Below are 14,927 nucleotides of genomic sequence, written 5' to 3'. Positions count from 1 at the left end.
AAAAAAAAAACAAAACAAACAAAAAAAAGGATATTTCATACACACACACGCACACACACACACACACGCACATTCCTAACAAAATAAGAAAGCAATACTCATGACAATTATAGTCCTCTTTTCTGTAACTGATCACATGGTTGTAGTTGGTATTTATAACTACCTTCTTCAGATACCCATTCCATATTCTGCTTGCCCTCAGCAAGCACCTCAGGTCATCTTGCAGGCGGACTCTCAACCACTGCGCCACCAGGGAAGCCCCATCTTGATTCTTTACTCGATGTGGTGACCCAAACCTTCATTCCTGAAGAGCCTGGACCATTAGTAGTGGTACCCAGATTGGGTCATTATAGTTTTCCATCAACCTTAATCACAGGGTATGGTATTACTAAGAAATGCCATAAGGGACCCCCTGTATTCCAGGCATAGTCTTCCTCACCTCTGTTGTGGAGTACCAGTCCAATTTCCCTTGGATAGGTGGGCTCAATCACCCCAATCAGCACGGTAACTCTCTTCTTTGCCTGTTGATTCAGAACCATGAGGCTCCCAAAGAGGCCAGGTGGCAGTCTTAGCTTTTAGTTCTGTGGACTCATTGTTGTGTCTCCTGGTGGAAGTATCCCTCCCTTTGGATCTAAGATTTCTAGATCAGCAGAGCATAAGGTTATAGGTACAGGAAACAAAATTTTTGCTACTGAATTGCCATGGGTAATAGTGGGTGGTGCCACTCCCATATCCATTCCTTGGTTCCTGGGAGTAACAGCAACATATATTGGATGCTGTTCCAGAGAATATATAGCCCTGCAAGTTATTGCCACTTAGCTAGCGCTGTCACTGTGTCTTGCATAGGCCATTCTATCAAGCCAGCTGCTTCAGGATGGTAGGGAACATGGGAAGGCCAGTGATTTCTGTGACCATCTGCCCACTGCTGCATTTCTTTTGCTGTGAAGTGAGTTTCTTGATCAGAACCACTGCTGTGTAGAATACCACGGCAGTGGAGCGTCTTTACTGTGATTTCTACCTTAAATTTCTAACTGTTCAGAAAAGGCTTCAGTTTTCCACTGCTATGGGGATTCTGGAGATTCCTCAGGCAAGAAAGCCACACACTCACAATACCTTCCTCTACCAATCGGAGATTTTAAGGAATATACTTTCTTTCAGCTTCTGTCTGCTTTTTCAAAAAATATTTTCTTTAGATTTTAAACTTGTCGGTAGAAGGCTGTTTGAGCAGCATCACTTGGATACTATTACTGGAAGTTTCCAGCAACTATTTTTTATCTGTAAAACATTTTGGAGTAGGGGAAATGAGAAGAGATGGGACTAATGGTCAGGGAGAGAGATGTCACATTAATAAACAGAACTGTTTCCTTGGGCCTCTGTCACAACAAAATTAATTACATTATGTTCTGACTGATCTGAGTCCCTGTTGTAATAAAATTTGGAATTACAATTTTCTAAAGTTGTGTTTGCTTTTATTATTAGGAATTGAGTGACCTTCATATAGAAGCGCTTTCCGTGTTGGCCAATTGCCTTGAAGATATGGATACCATGGTGATGATTCAGCAGACAGGGGGTCTTAAGAAGCTCCTATCATTTGCAGAAAACTCTACAATTCCTGATATTCAAAAGAATGCAGCAAGAGCAATTACTAAAGCCGCTTATGATCGTATGTCTCATTTTGTATAAACTAAGCATACCTATTTCCTCCTGTAGTCTTGATTTCAATTAGTACTAACAAATGCTACAGCATTTGTCTGCTTTTAGATGGTCATTTGAGGATAGTGCTATACTTACTATTTAAGATCAAAATTCATCTCAATGCTAGTAAGTAAAAGTAGAGATTGCTTTGTCCAGGATTTAATAAACTCAATATGATTTAATTATAACCTATTTTTAAACAGTTAATTCCTAAATTAAGTTTTAAGCTTTTATTTCTCCTGATTTTGAAATTTTACAGAATGTATGCACTCTCTATAATCCCGAAAACATCATTTCAATAAATCCACATTTGGAATGATATCTATACAGTAATTTCGAGTTGCAGCTGGAGTCTAGCTGTTCCATGTTATATAGCTGTGAAAAATAATATGCTCATACTATACACAAAATACAATTTTCATTTCACTGGCAAGCTATGTTGACATAAATCTGTAAAATATGGGAGATTAATTACATCATGAGCACTGAAGATAAAATTATAGTTTCAATTTATGTATATTTGGAGTATTTTATTTAATAAAAGATGTGATTTTATTTTCCCCCCTCCACATCACCCCCTTATAAATGATGACAGCTTTGACTACTTTAAGTGATTTATATTCTAAACATATATACTCACATCTGTATATATGTCTATATTATGGGAAACATTTCCTTTTCAACCCATACTGGATTTCTTCAAAGTTTTAATGCAGTATGCCAAATTTCACCTCCCAGTACTAAGTCAATAGAGAGGGGCCTCGTGAGTTACATCATACAGGCCAAATCTAAAGACAGCCTGTAAAATTAATTTTGACAAAATTGCTTAATTCAGAATTCTCCCAAAAGGAACTTAGGCGTTGTCATTACCTGGTCAGTTCTGTTCTCCATCTATCCCAGGCCTTCTTAGTTATTCGAGACCAGATGAGAGGGCAATGGAAAGACATGAGCAATGTCAAACCTAAAATTTTTACGTATCTCAACTTCTCTTTGGGTTTCGGCCCCTCTTGTGATACAAGTTTCGTGAGTTTATTACCCATCACGCGATACAGTAGTGAAAAGAGCACGGGATGGAGAGCTCTTGCACTCTAGTTCTACTACTAATTACGCTACTGGCACTGCAGTGACCTAGGGTTGTGTCTGTGAGTGAGCTACAGCCTATCTGGATCTGTTTATGAATTCATTTATTAATGTTTATTAAGCCCCCAGTTTGTATGAACAAACCCAGGGCAGGCAAGTAAGCAGGCAGTCGCGATGCCGTGTTAAACGTGCCTGATGATGGGGGAACAGGATCCCCCAGGAGGTTCCACCTAACGCAGACTCGGGTCAGACAAGCCTTCCCGGAACAGGTGATTTACAGGCTCGGACCTAGAGGAGATGAGGGAAACTGGCTAGGCAAAGAAGGTCCTGGTGGGTCGGCGGGGCTCAGCAGTGCTCTGAGGAGAAGGGACAGTGTGTAGTGGCCAGAGAGGGGCAGAGCGTGGTGAGTTCCAGAGCTGAAAGTTTCCAGAATGGCCAGTGAATAGAGTGCAGCAGAAAACTGAGAGTCCAGGCCGGAGAAGTCATGAGGTGCCACGTGCTAATGGGCATCACGGGCCAAGTTTAGGGGCTTTGGACTTTATTTTCATGGCAACAAAGCACCCCTCAAGTGACTTAGAGAGGGGAGGGAACCCTACAGATGTCCACTTTTTAGAGAAAGAGCACTCTTGCTGCAAAGTGGAGAAGAGATTAGACATGAACAGGACCAGCTGCAGGAAGACCGGGAAGGGGACTGCTGCGGTGATCGAGGTGAGAGGGGGGTCCTGAAGCAGAGCCGAGGTGGTCGTGATGGACTCAGAGGCGTCTGCAAGGAGACCCAGCAGCACGGTGCTTGAGGGTCCATATGGGTTTGTTGAATGACTCTGTGGGTTGGGGAAAGAAGAAGGTAATGCCAAGGACAAGACCTTCTGGCTTGGACAGCCGGACGTAGAATGGTGCCACTCACAGAAATGGGGAACTCAAGAAGAAGGGCAGGTTTTGACTGAAGGAAAGGAGATGAGGTCTGTTCTTTTTTGAAAAATTGTAAAATACACATAGTATAAAATTCACCGACTTCACCATTTCTAAGCGTACAGTTCAGTGGTATTAAATACATTCATGTTGTGCTACCATCACTACCATCCAGCTGCAGGCCTCTTCGTCTCACAAGCCTAACCTTCTGTACCCATGAATAAATAACTCCCCCCTTCTCCCTCCCTGCAGTCCTTGGAAACCATTCTTTCTGTCTCTGTGAGTTTGACTACAAGTACTTATATAAGTGGAATCATACAATATTTGTCCTTTTGTGATTGGCTTATTTCACTGAACATAATGTCCTCAAGGATCATTCATGTTGTAGCATGTGTCAGGATGTCCTTCCTTTTCGACTCTGAAAAATATGCCATTGTATAATTATATCACATTTGTTGATCCTTTCATCTGCTAATAGACACCTGGATTGCTTCCACCTTTTGGGTACAGTGAATAATGCTGCTATGAACACAGATGTACAAATATCTCTTTGGGCCCCCGTGGCCCCGGCTCACGGGCCCAGCCGCTCCGCGGCATGTGGGATCTTCCCGGACCGGGGCACGAACCTGTGTCCCCTGCACTGGCAGGCAGACTCCCAACCACTGCGCCACCAGGGAAGCCCCCGCTTCCAATTCTTTAGGGTATATATATCCAGAATTGGAATTGCTGAATCATACGGTAATTCTACGTTTACTAATTTGAGGAACTGCCATACTGTTTTCCATAGCAGCTACACCATTTTACATTCCCGTCAACAGGGCACAAGGGTTCCAATTTCTCCACATTCTTGCCAACACTTGGTATATTCTGTCTTTTTCTCTTTTTTTTTAATAGTAGCCATCTTAATGGGTGTGAAGTGGTATCTCTTTGTGTTTTGATTTGCATTTCCTTCATGGTTAGTGATGTTGAGCATCTTTTTCATGTGCTAAATAGCCATTTAAAAAATCTTCTTTGGAGAAATGCCTATTCAAATCCTTTGCCCATTTTTAAACTGGGTTTAAAATTTTTTTGTTATTGAATTGTAGGAGTTTTTATATTTTCTAGATATTCACTCCTTATCCGATATATGACTTGCAAATATTTTCTCCCATTCTGTGGGTTGCCTTTTTAACTCTATTGATTGTGTCTTTTGATGCACAGACATTTTAAACTTTGATGTAGTCCAGTTTATATTTTCTTAACTCCATTCATAAGTAGGTTTTAACAAATGTTGCTCCTTATACTGTTCCATATTCATTTATAACATTCTCTTTTTACTTTCCATCATCATAAAAGTTTTTTGTAGGCTAGGATTAGGGTTAGCATTGTCATTGCATGTCAAAAACACAGTTGAAACAAAACCACATAATATACACTCTTTAAGTTTTGTTTGCTGAGTAAAGTTTTAATATGCACCCCTAAATTAGTATGCCTTTGACCTGGCACCAGGAGGAGGAAGGTGTTAACTACCATATTGCCATGAGGTTTATGAACTGCATTAACATCTCAGCAGGAGCACAGGTGGCCCACTAGCAACTTCTGAGAATGGGTAAAGAAAAGCATCATTACATACAGATTTATTTTCAGATACAAAACCTCATGCTTTTAAATTTAGTGATACTGAACAAATGTTATTTTTAAAGGACATTATTCTATTAGTAGCATAATTACCTTGCCATCTTTACTTTCTGTGTAATTAACACGTAAATACTTCTCAGTGCAGCAATTCAATGAAGGTACTTGGTTAATATGTTAATTCATCTTTTAAATCCATTATAGCCACGCTGCAGTCAGCACTTTTGAGGTTTGGTGAACACAGCTGGATTTTGAGAACACTCCCAGCAGGGTTGAGAAACTAATTGCCCACAGTATTTAAATTAGTTTTTAAAAATTGTTCCAATAATTGTGTATACACTGTTTATTGTAACCATCACATACTCCAAAGTTAGTCTTTTCAAATTAATTCTTTTGGTCGATTTTCTTGATAGAATCCACTCAGAGTGTTTAGTGAAGTTGATTGAGTGCTCTGGACGCGCAGGCTCAGCGGCCATGGCTCACGGGCACAGCAGCTCCGTGGCATGTGGGATCTTCCCGGACCGGGGCACGAACCCGTGTCCCCTGCACCGGCAGGCGCACTCTCAACCACTGCGCCACCAGGGAAGCCCATCTTGGAAGTCTTAATTATAAATCTGAGGATTTTAAGTCAGAGATTCTGGAAAAGTTTGAGATCTTGTTTATTCAGGGAAAACTAATAAGGACTACATATATTTTAAAACATTTTAGGGGCCATATACTTGAGATTTAAGTATTAATCGCAGCTTGTTAATGAAACAGTTATGGCCTGACTGAATTCCAGTTTTAAGTGAAACGAGCAGGGATTAAAATGATAGGATTATAGGACATGGTTCATGATTGCTTTAAGACGAATGAACAGAAGTGTTAGTGACTTAGCTTGTGCCAGTGATGGCCAGATTGCTCCGGCATACATCTGTGTATCAGAGGAACAAAGGCCAAAACAGTATTTGCAAAGGTGGTGACATCTGACCGTGATACCGCTTCTGTGAAAAAGGTAATTTTTAAAAATCATTGTTGAAAGAAGACAAAAATCAATAAAAGTGGAAACCTAGTTGCTATAATTTCTGAAGATATCTCTGGGAAAAAAAGTTAATTAAAATATGTACAAGTAGTGAATTATTTCCACATGTTGATGTAATCTAAGGTAGTATCAGCATTTTTTGCAGAGATCTTTATTCTAACAAAATATTCTTCTCTTGTATATCAACATCCTAAGAGCACATATCACATATTCTTCCATTTTAATCATTTACATTGACTTTATAAAGGTTAATTAATGAGAACCAAACCTATGACAAAATTTTCTTAGGAACTGTAAATAAATTAGCAAGGAATTATCTGTAAGCTGCTTCTTTTCCAACTTGTCTCTGGTTCTGTTATAGCATTAAAACTGAGTTCGGTTTAATATATATTCTTTCTAGTACATGCTTTTAATAAATAGTAATTTATTTAGAATTAACTGTAGAACACAAAACAAAAATTGTTTACTGTTCTAATTTAATTCAATGCAGTATTTGCTTTTGTATAGTGATGAGATTGTCATTTATTAAAAAATCAAACTAAATAGAGGAACATCGGGAACAAAAAGAACATTAAAAATACTTTGGAAAAAAAAATACTTTGGTTTTGGTTTTAATTTAGTGTTTTATAGTGGGGTTAATATCATGGTATGTACTCAGAGTCATAACTTTGTTTTCAAACGGAACTGTGCTATGTTTATGTTATGGTTATGGCAACTTAGCAATTAAGTAATTATTATAGTTTTTGCTATGTCAGCATGTATTGTAACAAGATAAAAGATGATCATAAATTCCTTAAGACTTGGGATCATATCAATACTTTATTACTCATTTTGACTTTCTTCTCCTCTTTGCTCTGCTCTTGAGCATCCAGCTCACAGGTTTGTGCGTCTTAGGCATTCTTCAAATATAGGGCTTTGTATTTAAAATAAACAGGTTTTTGTATTCAGTGAGAAGACAGCGCATGTGAACACAGCACCATGACAGGCACGTGACTGATGTTAAATAAGTTCCTGCTAAGTCTGAAGCTTGCCTCTTTCTTATTACAGAATTTTCTCTGCCATAGTATTGATATCATGAGGGAATATGAAAAAAATGCAATGCCCATAATTCATTTTGCATAATCACTGTGTTCCAAAGGATAAATAGGTATATATTTTAGACTGACTAAAGCTAACAAATAGTTTGAATTCCTATCATATTTTGGATGCGGAAGTCTTTACACTTGCACAGTTTTTGCAGCAAAATTCTGATTTTTTTTTTTCTCCCTTTTGGTTTATGACAGCTGAAAACAGAAAACTTTTTCACGAACAAGAAGTTGAAAAATGCCTTGTAACCCTTTTGGGTTCTGAAAACGATGGAACTAAAATTGCCGCTTCCCAAGCTATTTCGGCAATGTGTGAGAATTCGGGCAGCAAAGAATTTTTCAATAATCAGGGTAAGCAAACTGGAAAAGGCCACTTTGAACATTTTTAGGTTGCCATATTCTAGTTCACATGGATGTCTGTAAAGTCACATTTTACCTTTCTTTTTCTGTAGGGATCCCACAGTTAATTCAGTTACTAAAAAGTGACAATGAAGAGGTAAGGGAAGCTTCGGCCTTTGCCCTGGCGAATCTGACCACTTGTAATCCCGCTAATGCAAAGTAAGTACAAAAAGACTCATTCAACAGGGACTTGTTTATGGGATATTTAACAGTCCAAGATGTGCTCATCGTAATCTCCTGGCTTTCAAGGCAGTTTACATATTCTTTCAGGTGCTTCTATGTTGAGTTATTTATTCCTCAGGAACCCTTATGAAAATAAGAGTCAGCAGATAAGCCTGTTTTCCAAAGACATTACAAAATCTTGAGGGTTTCTGGTCTTGCTGGGAAAATGTGCAGGCCATTCGATGCAGGTAACAGGCTAAATCTTGTAGAAGGTTCCAGAACAGAGAAAACTGGCTAATGTTGGAAATATTAAAGCCAGTCTACAAATATTGGTAAATCAAGAAAAAAAATTTAAAGAACCAATTTTAAAAGGACATAAACATTAGATAAATCGAGAAACATTTTAAAAGTCCATTGAAAACAACATATATGGGTATATACTTATGGAGAAGGGTTGAAAAGGAATGTCCTCCGTATTCCAAACACTGTGAAATGTAATTTATATTCATTTAAAAGTTTAATTGTCTAGATACTCCATCTACTAATGAGGAAACTGAAGCTCTGCAAGTTTCCCTAATTTTCCTGGGTACACATATTCATTCAACTAGATGAGCTAGAAATTAAAGCCAGATCTGTTAGACCCCAAAGCCTTACTATTTCCTCTACAGAAGATACAGTTGCCTTATAAAACAGAATTTTCAGAAGGCAACTTTCATAAATAAAATGATTATTGCCATTTGCGATAACATGGATGGGCCCTGAAGATATACTGAGTGAAGTAAGTCAGATGAAGAAAGACAAATATTCTATGATTTCACTCTTATGTGGAATATAAAAAACAAACCAACAAAATAAACGAACAAGCCCAATCAAACAAAAACAAATGTATCGATACAAAGAACAGAGTAGTGATTACCACAGGGGAAGGGGTGGGGTGGTGGGGCGTGGGAGTGGGAAATGGGTAAAGGGGATCAACTGTATGGTAACGGATGGAAACTAAATTTTTGGTGGTGAGCACACCATAGTGTATACAGAAGTAGAAATATAATGTACATATGAACTTACATAATGTTATAGGCCAATGTAAGCTCAATAAAAAGTAAATCTAAATAAATAAAGAAGAGTAAAAAAAATTTTATTTACCTTCCCTAAATATGGTATGAGTATTAGTCAGGGTTCTCTAGAGAAACACAACCAATAGGAGATATATATATATGAGATTTATTATAGGGATTGGCTCATGAGCTTATGAAGGCTGAGAAGTCCCACGATCTGCTGTCTGTGACGTGGAGAACAAGGTTGTAAAGGTCAGTCCCAGTGTGAGAACCTGGGGCACTGATGTCCAAGGAAAGGAGAAGATGGCTGTCCCGTCTCAAGCAGAGAGCAAATTTACCCTTCCTCCTCTGTTCTGTACAGTTCCTCAGTGGATTGGATGATGCCCACCCACGCTGATAAGAGGGATCTTTATTCAGTCTGCGGATTCAAATGCTGACCTCTTCCAGAAACACCCTCACAGACACACTCGTAAATAATGTTTCACCATTATTGACTGGGCATCCCTTAGCCCAGTCAAGGTGACACATAAAATTAACCATCTCAGTACGTTAGTTTTTAACACTCATTTATTATTGTTTTGTGGCATTGTGCCTAAAATTACCCCTTTCTTACTTGAAATAAATCCTCCTCCATCCCCATCATATAGTTCATCTGTCTCTTACCCTTTCTTTTTCTATACTCCCACACAAATATTTTATAAGACCTTAATGGAATGACTAAAAATCTAACAATGTCCAATAAAAACGCAGCTGAAATGCATAAGCATCAAAACAAAATTACGTTCCTTTAACAGCTACAACCTTTGACATGATAATTTCCTAAATTCAGGGCCATCATCATCTGTATGAAAGCACACACATTTCTAGAATATTGGGTCACAGTAAGTAGCAATTTGAAAACAACATATTCAGTGATTTTTACAGTGTAGTCATGCCAGTGAAAAAATCTTATGACACAAAAACACTTCTATCTCCAGTGCATTTAGATTTATATATTACCTAACACACTCTAAAAGGCCTCCAGTGTACACAGCCCTCTTGATTTGATGTGAGTTTGCCTGGCTTATGTCATTTTATATAAAATCATAGAAAATTAGGATGGCAAGTAGTTCTAAAAGAAGCTGCCTTCAGATCTTTTCTCTCAATTACCTATTTATGAGATTTTTGTCTTCTGCCAGTATAGTTCCATTTTGTCAACACAGGGAGGCCAATTAGGGCTAAATGTTGCCTGACTTTTCCTCTATGACAATCAACCTTATTTTTGTAATTCAATTTTTTATAAATTTTAATTGCTGTTATTTCTTTAACCTATTATGTACCCGTACATTGTGATTTCTTTTTTCCAACTTACGTTTGGTGAGGGAAGTGGGACATGAATAAAAGTGTTCTATGGATTTTTTTTGAGGTCTGTATAGCTTTTACTTTGGAATTTTTGAGCTAAAAGATACTGAAAATTAATGGTTTTGAGAAGGAAATGGAGTCAGATTTGACCTGTTTGTGCCAAATGCTGAAAACTGGGGTTGAAAAAGATTTTATAGTCAATCAAAAGGAATGAACACAAACAAGCCCCATTGTCGATCCTTCTAGGGTGGTACTTACTGAAGCCAACCACAGCAGAAGAGACAACAAAGATGACTGGTTATTTGTAGTAAAAAAATGTTTCCTACTCAGATCATTTTTAAAAGATTATCTTAAACTCGGCACTGGTGAGTGTTTCCAGCATCGATTTTTAGAAGCAGTCCATTTCATCAGCTTTCCTAGCAAAGTGCTAGCTGTAGGAGCAAGGCTGAGTCCCTGCCTCTGCTGCTGGGGGGCTGGAGCTGAGGGTTAGAAATAGTTGGAAAGTTGCTTTTCCACCACACCTAAGTAGTAAGAGAAGAAGGCAAAAACCCAGAGCTATTGTCTTCCAGGTGCATTTGGTAGCTGTTTGGATACCTGATAACTGCTAGCCTTTTTCTTTTTTTTTTTTTTATTAATGCAGTTAAGCCCTGAGAATTCTAATTTTGTTTGTTCAAATGTAACCCCTTCCCCTATACTTCTATCTCAAGTGCCTAAAATGGATTTCTAATTCTTACACTCAGGGTACCTTCTGGAGCTGGAGACTCATTTCATGAACTGAGTAATAACTGGCATGTTATGACAACATATAATGCTGGTATAATTTCCTTTGTGTAACTGAGTTTTGCTTGGAAAGTTGTGGGTAAATCAGGATATTCTGAAGTAAAGAAAGTAATCAACCAGAGGAAAGAGGAACATACTTTGCTGTGACTCTCTTTGCAAAACTGGCAAATGCTTTTTTAAGTCAAAGTATTTTTGTAATCTAAAAACAGAATTTTATAATATACATAAAATAATTTATAATCTAAAATACATGGATTCAGATTTGCACTCTTGCAAGAGAAAACACACCCAAATGTAATAAAATAGAATGATGAGAAATTTGGTAGCAATGATAAATAAATAACCAGGTCATCCATACCCCTTTGTGGAAGATTTTCAACTTGAATTATAAGTATCTCTTTAATTGGTACCAAAAGATCTTGCCTAATTGTTATTTTCTGCGAATGAGGCTTCCTAGATAAAGTCTTCTAGACACTTGAAAATTTACTTCTATAATCAACAAAGCTTTTAAAAATTTGTAATGAGTTTGAATCAAAACTTTGGGGGGGTGGGGTATGGTTATCATTTTGAGTAAGTGGCTATCGTACGCTCCACAGTGGTGTCGTCAGGGCCCCTTAGGGAAGGTGGGTGCTTGCCTCCTCTCTGAGGATAGCCTCTAGGTGGGGTGCCTTTGGGGTTGGTGCATTTTATTGACTCCTACTGGCGGGCTGTCAGTGTTAATATTCACTGCTGTCTGTAGATCTGATTGGCAGGCACAACCCTGCCGAGGCTCTCTTCGGATCCCTTCCTTTCAGTCAGTGAACAGCTTGGATACCAGGTAACCAAGCTTTATCAAAGTTTACATAAAAGCAGTAAGGGAGGACCCGAGGCCACTGCTCTAAGGGGTGTTTTGGTCTTCACAGGCCATTTCTTTCTTCCTTTCTTTTTTTTCTGATAGTTCTCACGTGTGTTCTGGATATGTGAAGTCTCCAGGTATTGAGTTATGGATAAGTGAAATTGTAGTTTAAAAAATAATTTAACAAACACAAATCCCTTTACTTACAAACAAGCCAATGTCAGAGAGTAAAATGACGAAGCGTAAAATAGATATATTCTGAGTGTACATTCACCTCCCAGAAGTGTTTTGCTTTAGGCCTTTTGTATGACCATCCTCTCTGCGTGGAATGTTCTTCTACTCCAGGATGCCCACCGCTCAGTCCCTCACCCCCTCAGGTCTGCCCAAATGTGGTGACCACCGTGGTTACAACTGTACCACCCACACACATACTCCATCCTCCTTTCCTACTGCCCTTTTCTCATAACTCTTATCATTTTCTTACATACCATACAGCTCACTCATTATGTTCTCTGACCAGCACCCAACACCTTTGTCTGTTTAATTCACTGACACACACCAAGCATCTAGAATTGTGCCCATCCCATAGCAGGCTTTCGGGGGGGAAATACAACCAAAAGGAAAAGGACAGTGAAAAACAGAAGGTCTATCTGACAATGCCCATAACTTGAAACAGAAAGTGATCATCTGTATTGTGGTGTTTGTTTGTTTTCACATAATTTGGATCACAAAGTGGAGAGCAACTTAGCTCTAAGAGTCTTCTAGCCATACTTTTCGTTCTTTATTATCTGCAGAAAAACGTTACTCAAAGTGGACAAAAGGCAATGAATAAGAATAAAAATAACTATTTGAGGGTATAGGAAAAGAGGACAAGAATAGCCAGATTCACTTATTTAAAGTGACTGGGAGAAAACAAGTAATATCATTTTTAAGTGAATAAGTAAAAAGTGAGGTTAAAACAACCCCCATAGAAAGAGATAAAAAAGGAAACCAAGAAGCAATAATGAATCTTAAATAAAAATGTACTCCACTTAGTTAATTTGGACACCATTATCTTTTTTGGTTCACTGTTAATCTTTCTGACAGTTCTCAATTTATAATACTTTTTGGAAAGGAGAAAGTTGTTCGCTTTTGAAAGAAGTACTATTTCAGCTAAATTTCATGTTATATTTACTTTGTACTCTTTTATCCAAGTAGTCATATCAAAGTTTTATATTATTTATGCAAGTACTGAGAGAATTTATTCTTGGTTCACATTTTCTGAGGGGCAGAGTCTACATATTATAAGAATATTTTACACTATTAATTTATAACATCACTGCCATCTGTTGGATCTGATCAGAATTAGAGTTTTTAAGTTATTCCAAGAATGAAAAGAGTTCAATGCTTTTCATTTCCCAATGTGAACACTAAATTTGGGCTATTGGTAAACAATGAAAAGATTAGAAAATAGTACGATTGTTGACTAGGTATTTTTCAAAACATACAATTATTTTAAGAAATAAAACACAGTGAATAAAATTAAATTATAAAAAGTAATAACTACAATTGATATGTATACACTACTATATATAAAATAGATAACCAATGAGAACCTACTGTATAGCACAGAGAACTCTACTCAATGCTTTGTGATGACCTAAATGGGAAGGAAATCCAAAAAAAATCAGTTATACGTATAACTGATTCACTTTGCTGAACAACAGAAACTAACACAACATTGTAAAGCAACTATACACCAATAAAAATTAATAAAGAAAAAAGAAGTGGTATATATATATATAATGGAATACTACTCAGCCATAAAAAAGAATGAAATTTTGCCATTTGCAGCAACATGCATGGACTTGGAGGGCATTATGCTAAGTGAAATAAGTCAGAGAGAGAAAGACAAATACTGTATGAGATCACTCATATGTGGAATCTAAAAAATACAACAGGCTAGTGAATAAAACAGAAAAGAAGCAGAGTTAAGCAGATTGAGGGAGGAACCAAGATGGCGGAGTAGAAGGACGTGCTCTCACCCCCTCTTGTGAGAACACTTATACCACGGAAGTCCACCCACTGGAGTGAAGGTTCTGAGCCCCATGTCAGGCTTCCCAACCTGGGGGTCCAGCAACGGGAGAAGAATTACTAGAGAATCAGACTTTGAAGCCTAGTAGGATTTGACTGCAGGACTTCGACAGGACCTGGAAAAACAGAGACTCCACACTTGGAGGGCACACACAAAGTAGTATGCGTATCGGGACCCAGGGGAAGGAGCAGTGACCCCAAAGGAGACTGAACCAGACCTACCTGCTAGTGTTGGAGGGACTCCTGCAGAGGCAGGGGGTGGCTGTGGCTCACTGTGGGGACAAGGACACTGGCAGCAGAAGTTCTGGTAAGTACTCCTTGCCATGAGCCCTCCCAGAGTCTGTCATTAGCTCCACCAAAGTGTCCAGGTAGGCTCCAGTGTTGGGTCGCCTCAGGCCAAACAACCAACAGGGAGGGAACCCAGGCCCACCCATCAGGAGACAAGTGGATTATAGTTTTATTGAGCTCTTCCCACCAGAGCAACAGTCAGCTCTACCCACCACCAGGCCCTCCCATCAGGAAACTTACACAAACCAGTGTTGGGTCGCCTCAGGCCAAACAACCAACAGGGAGGGAACCCAGGCCCACCCATCAGGAGACAAGTGGATTATAGTTTTATTGAGCTCTTCCCACCAGAGCAACAGTCAGCTCTACCCACCACCAGGCCCTCCCATCAGGAAACTTACACAAACCTCTTAGGTAGCCTCATCCACCAGAAGGCAGACAGCAGAAGCACGAAGAACTACAATCCTGCAGCCTGTGGAACAAAAACCACATTCACAGAAAGATAGACAAGATGAAAAGGCACAGAGCTATGTACCAGATGAAGGAACAAGATAAAACCCCAGAAAAACAACTAAATGAAGTGGAGATAGGCA

General features: G+C 38.7%; 1 protein-coding gene across 3 annotated transcripts in view; it reads left to right on the top strand.

Moving 5' to 3' along the window:
- ARMC3 (armadillo repeat containing 3) overlaps positions 1–14,927 on the top strand; it is an 89,614-nt gene that overhangs the window by 32,570 nt on the left and 42,117 nt on the right. For all 3 annotated transcript variants that reach the window (XM_024766045.1, XM_024766039.1, XM_024766051.1), the window contains 3 exons: positions 1,480–1,663; positions 7,603–7,755; positions 7,857–7,962. In XM_024766045.1, the coding sequence (XP_024621813.1) occupies positions 1,480–1,663; positions 7,603–7,755; positions 7,857–7,962 (443 nt within the window). The remainder of the gene's footprint in view (positions 1–1,479; positions 1,664–7,602; positions 7,756–7,856; positions 7,963–14,927) is intronic.

This window comes from Neophocaena asiaeorientalis, unplaced genomic scaffold (genome assembly GCF_003031525.2).
Source record: "Neophocaena asiaeorientalis asiaeorientalis breed wild unplaced genomic scaffold, Neophocaena_asiaeorientalis_V1.1 scaffold217, whole genome shotgun sequence".
In the NCBI taxonomy this organism is placed as follows: Eukaryota; Metazoa; Chordata; class Mammalia; order Artiodactyla; family Phocoenidae; genus Neophocaena; species Neophocaena asiaeorientalis.
The sequence above is the reverse complement of the archived record's forward strand: the minus strand, read 5'-3'. Positions and strand labels throughout refer to the sequence as shown.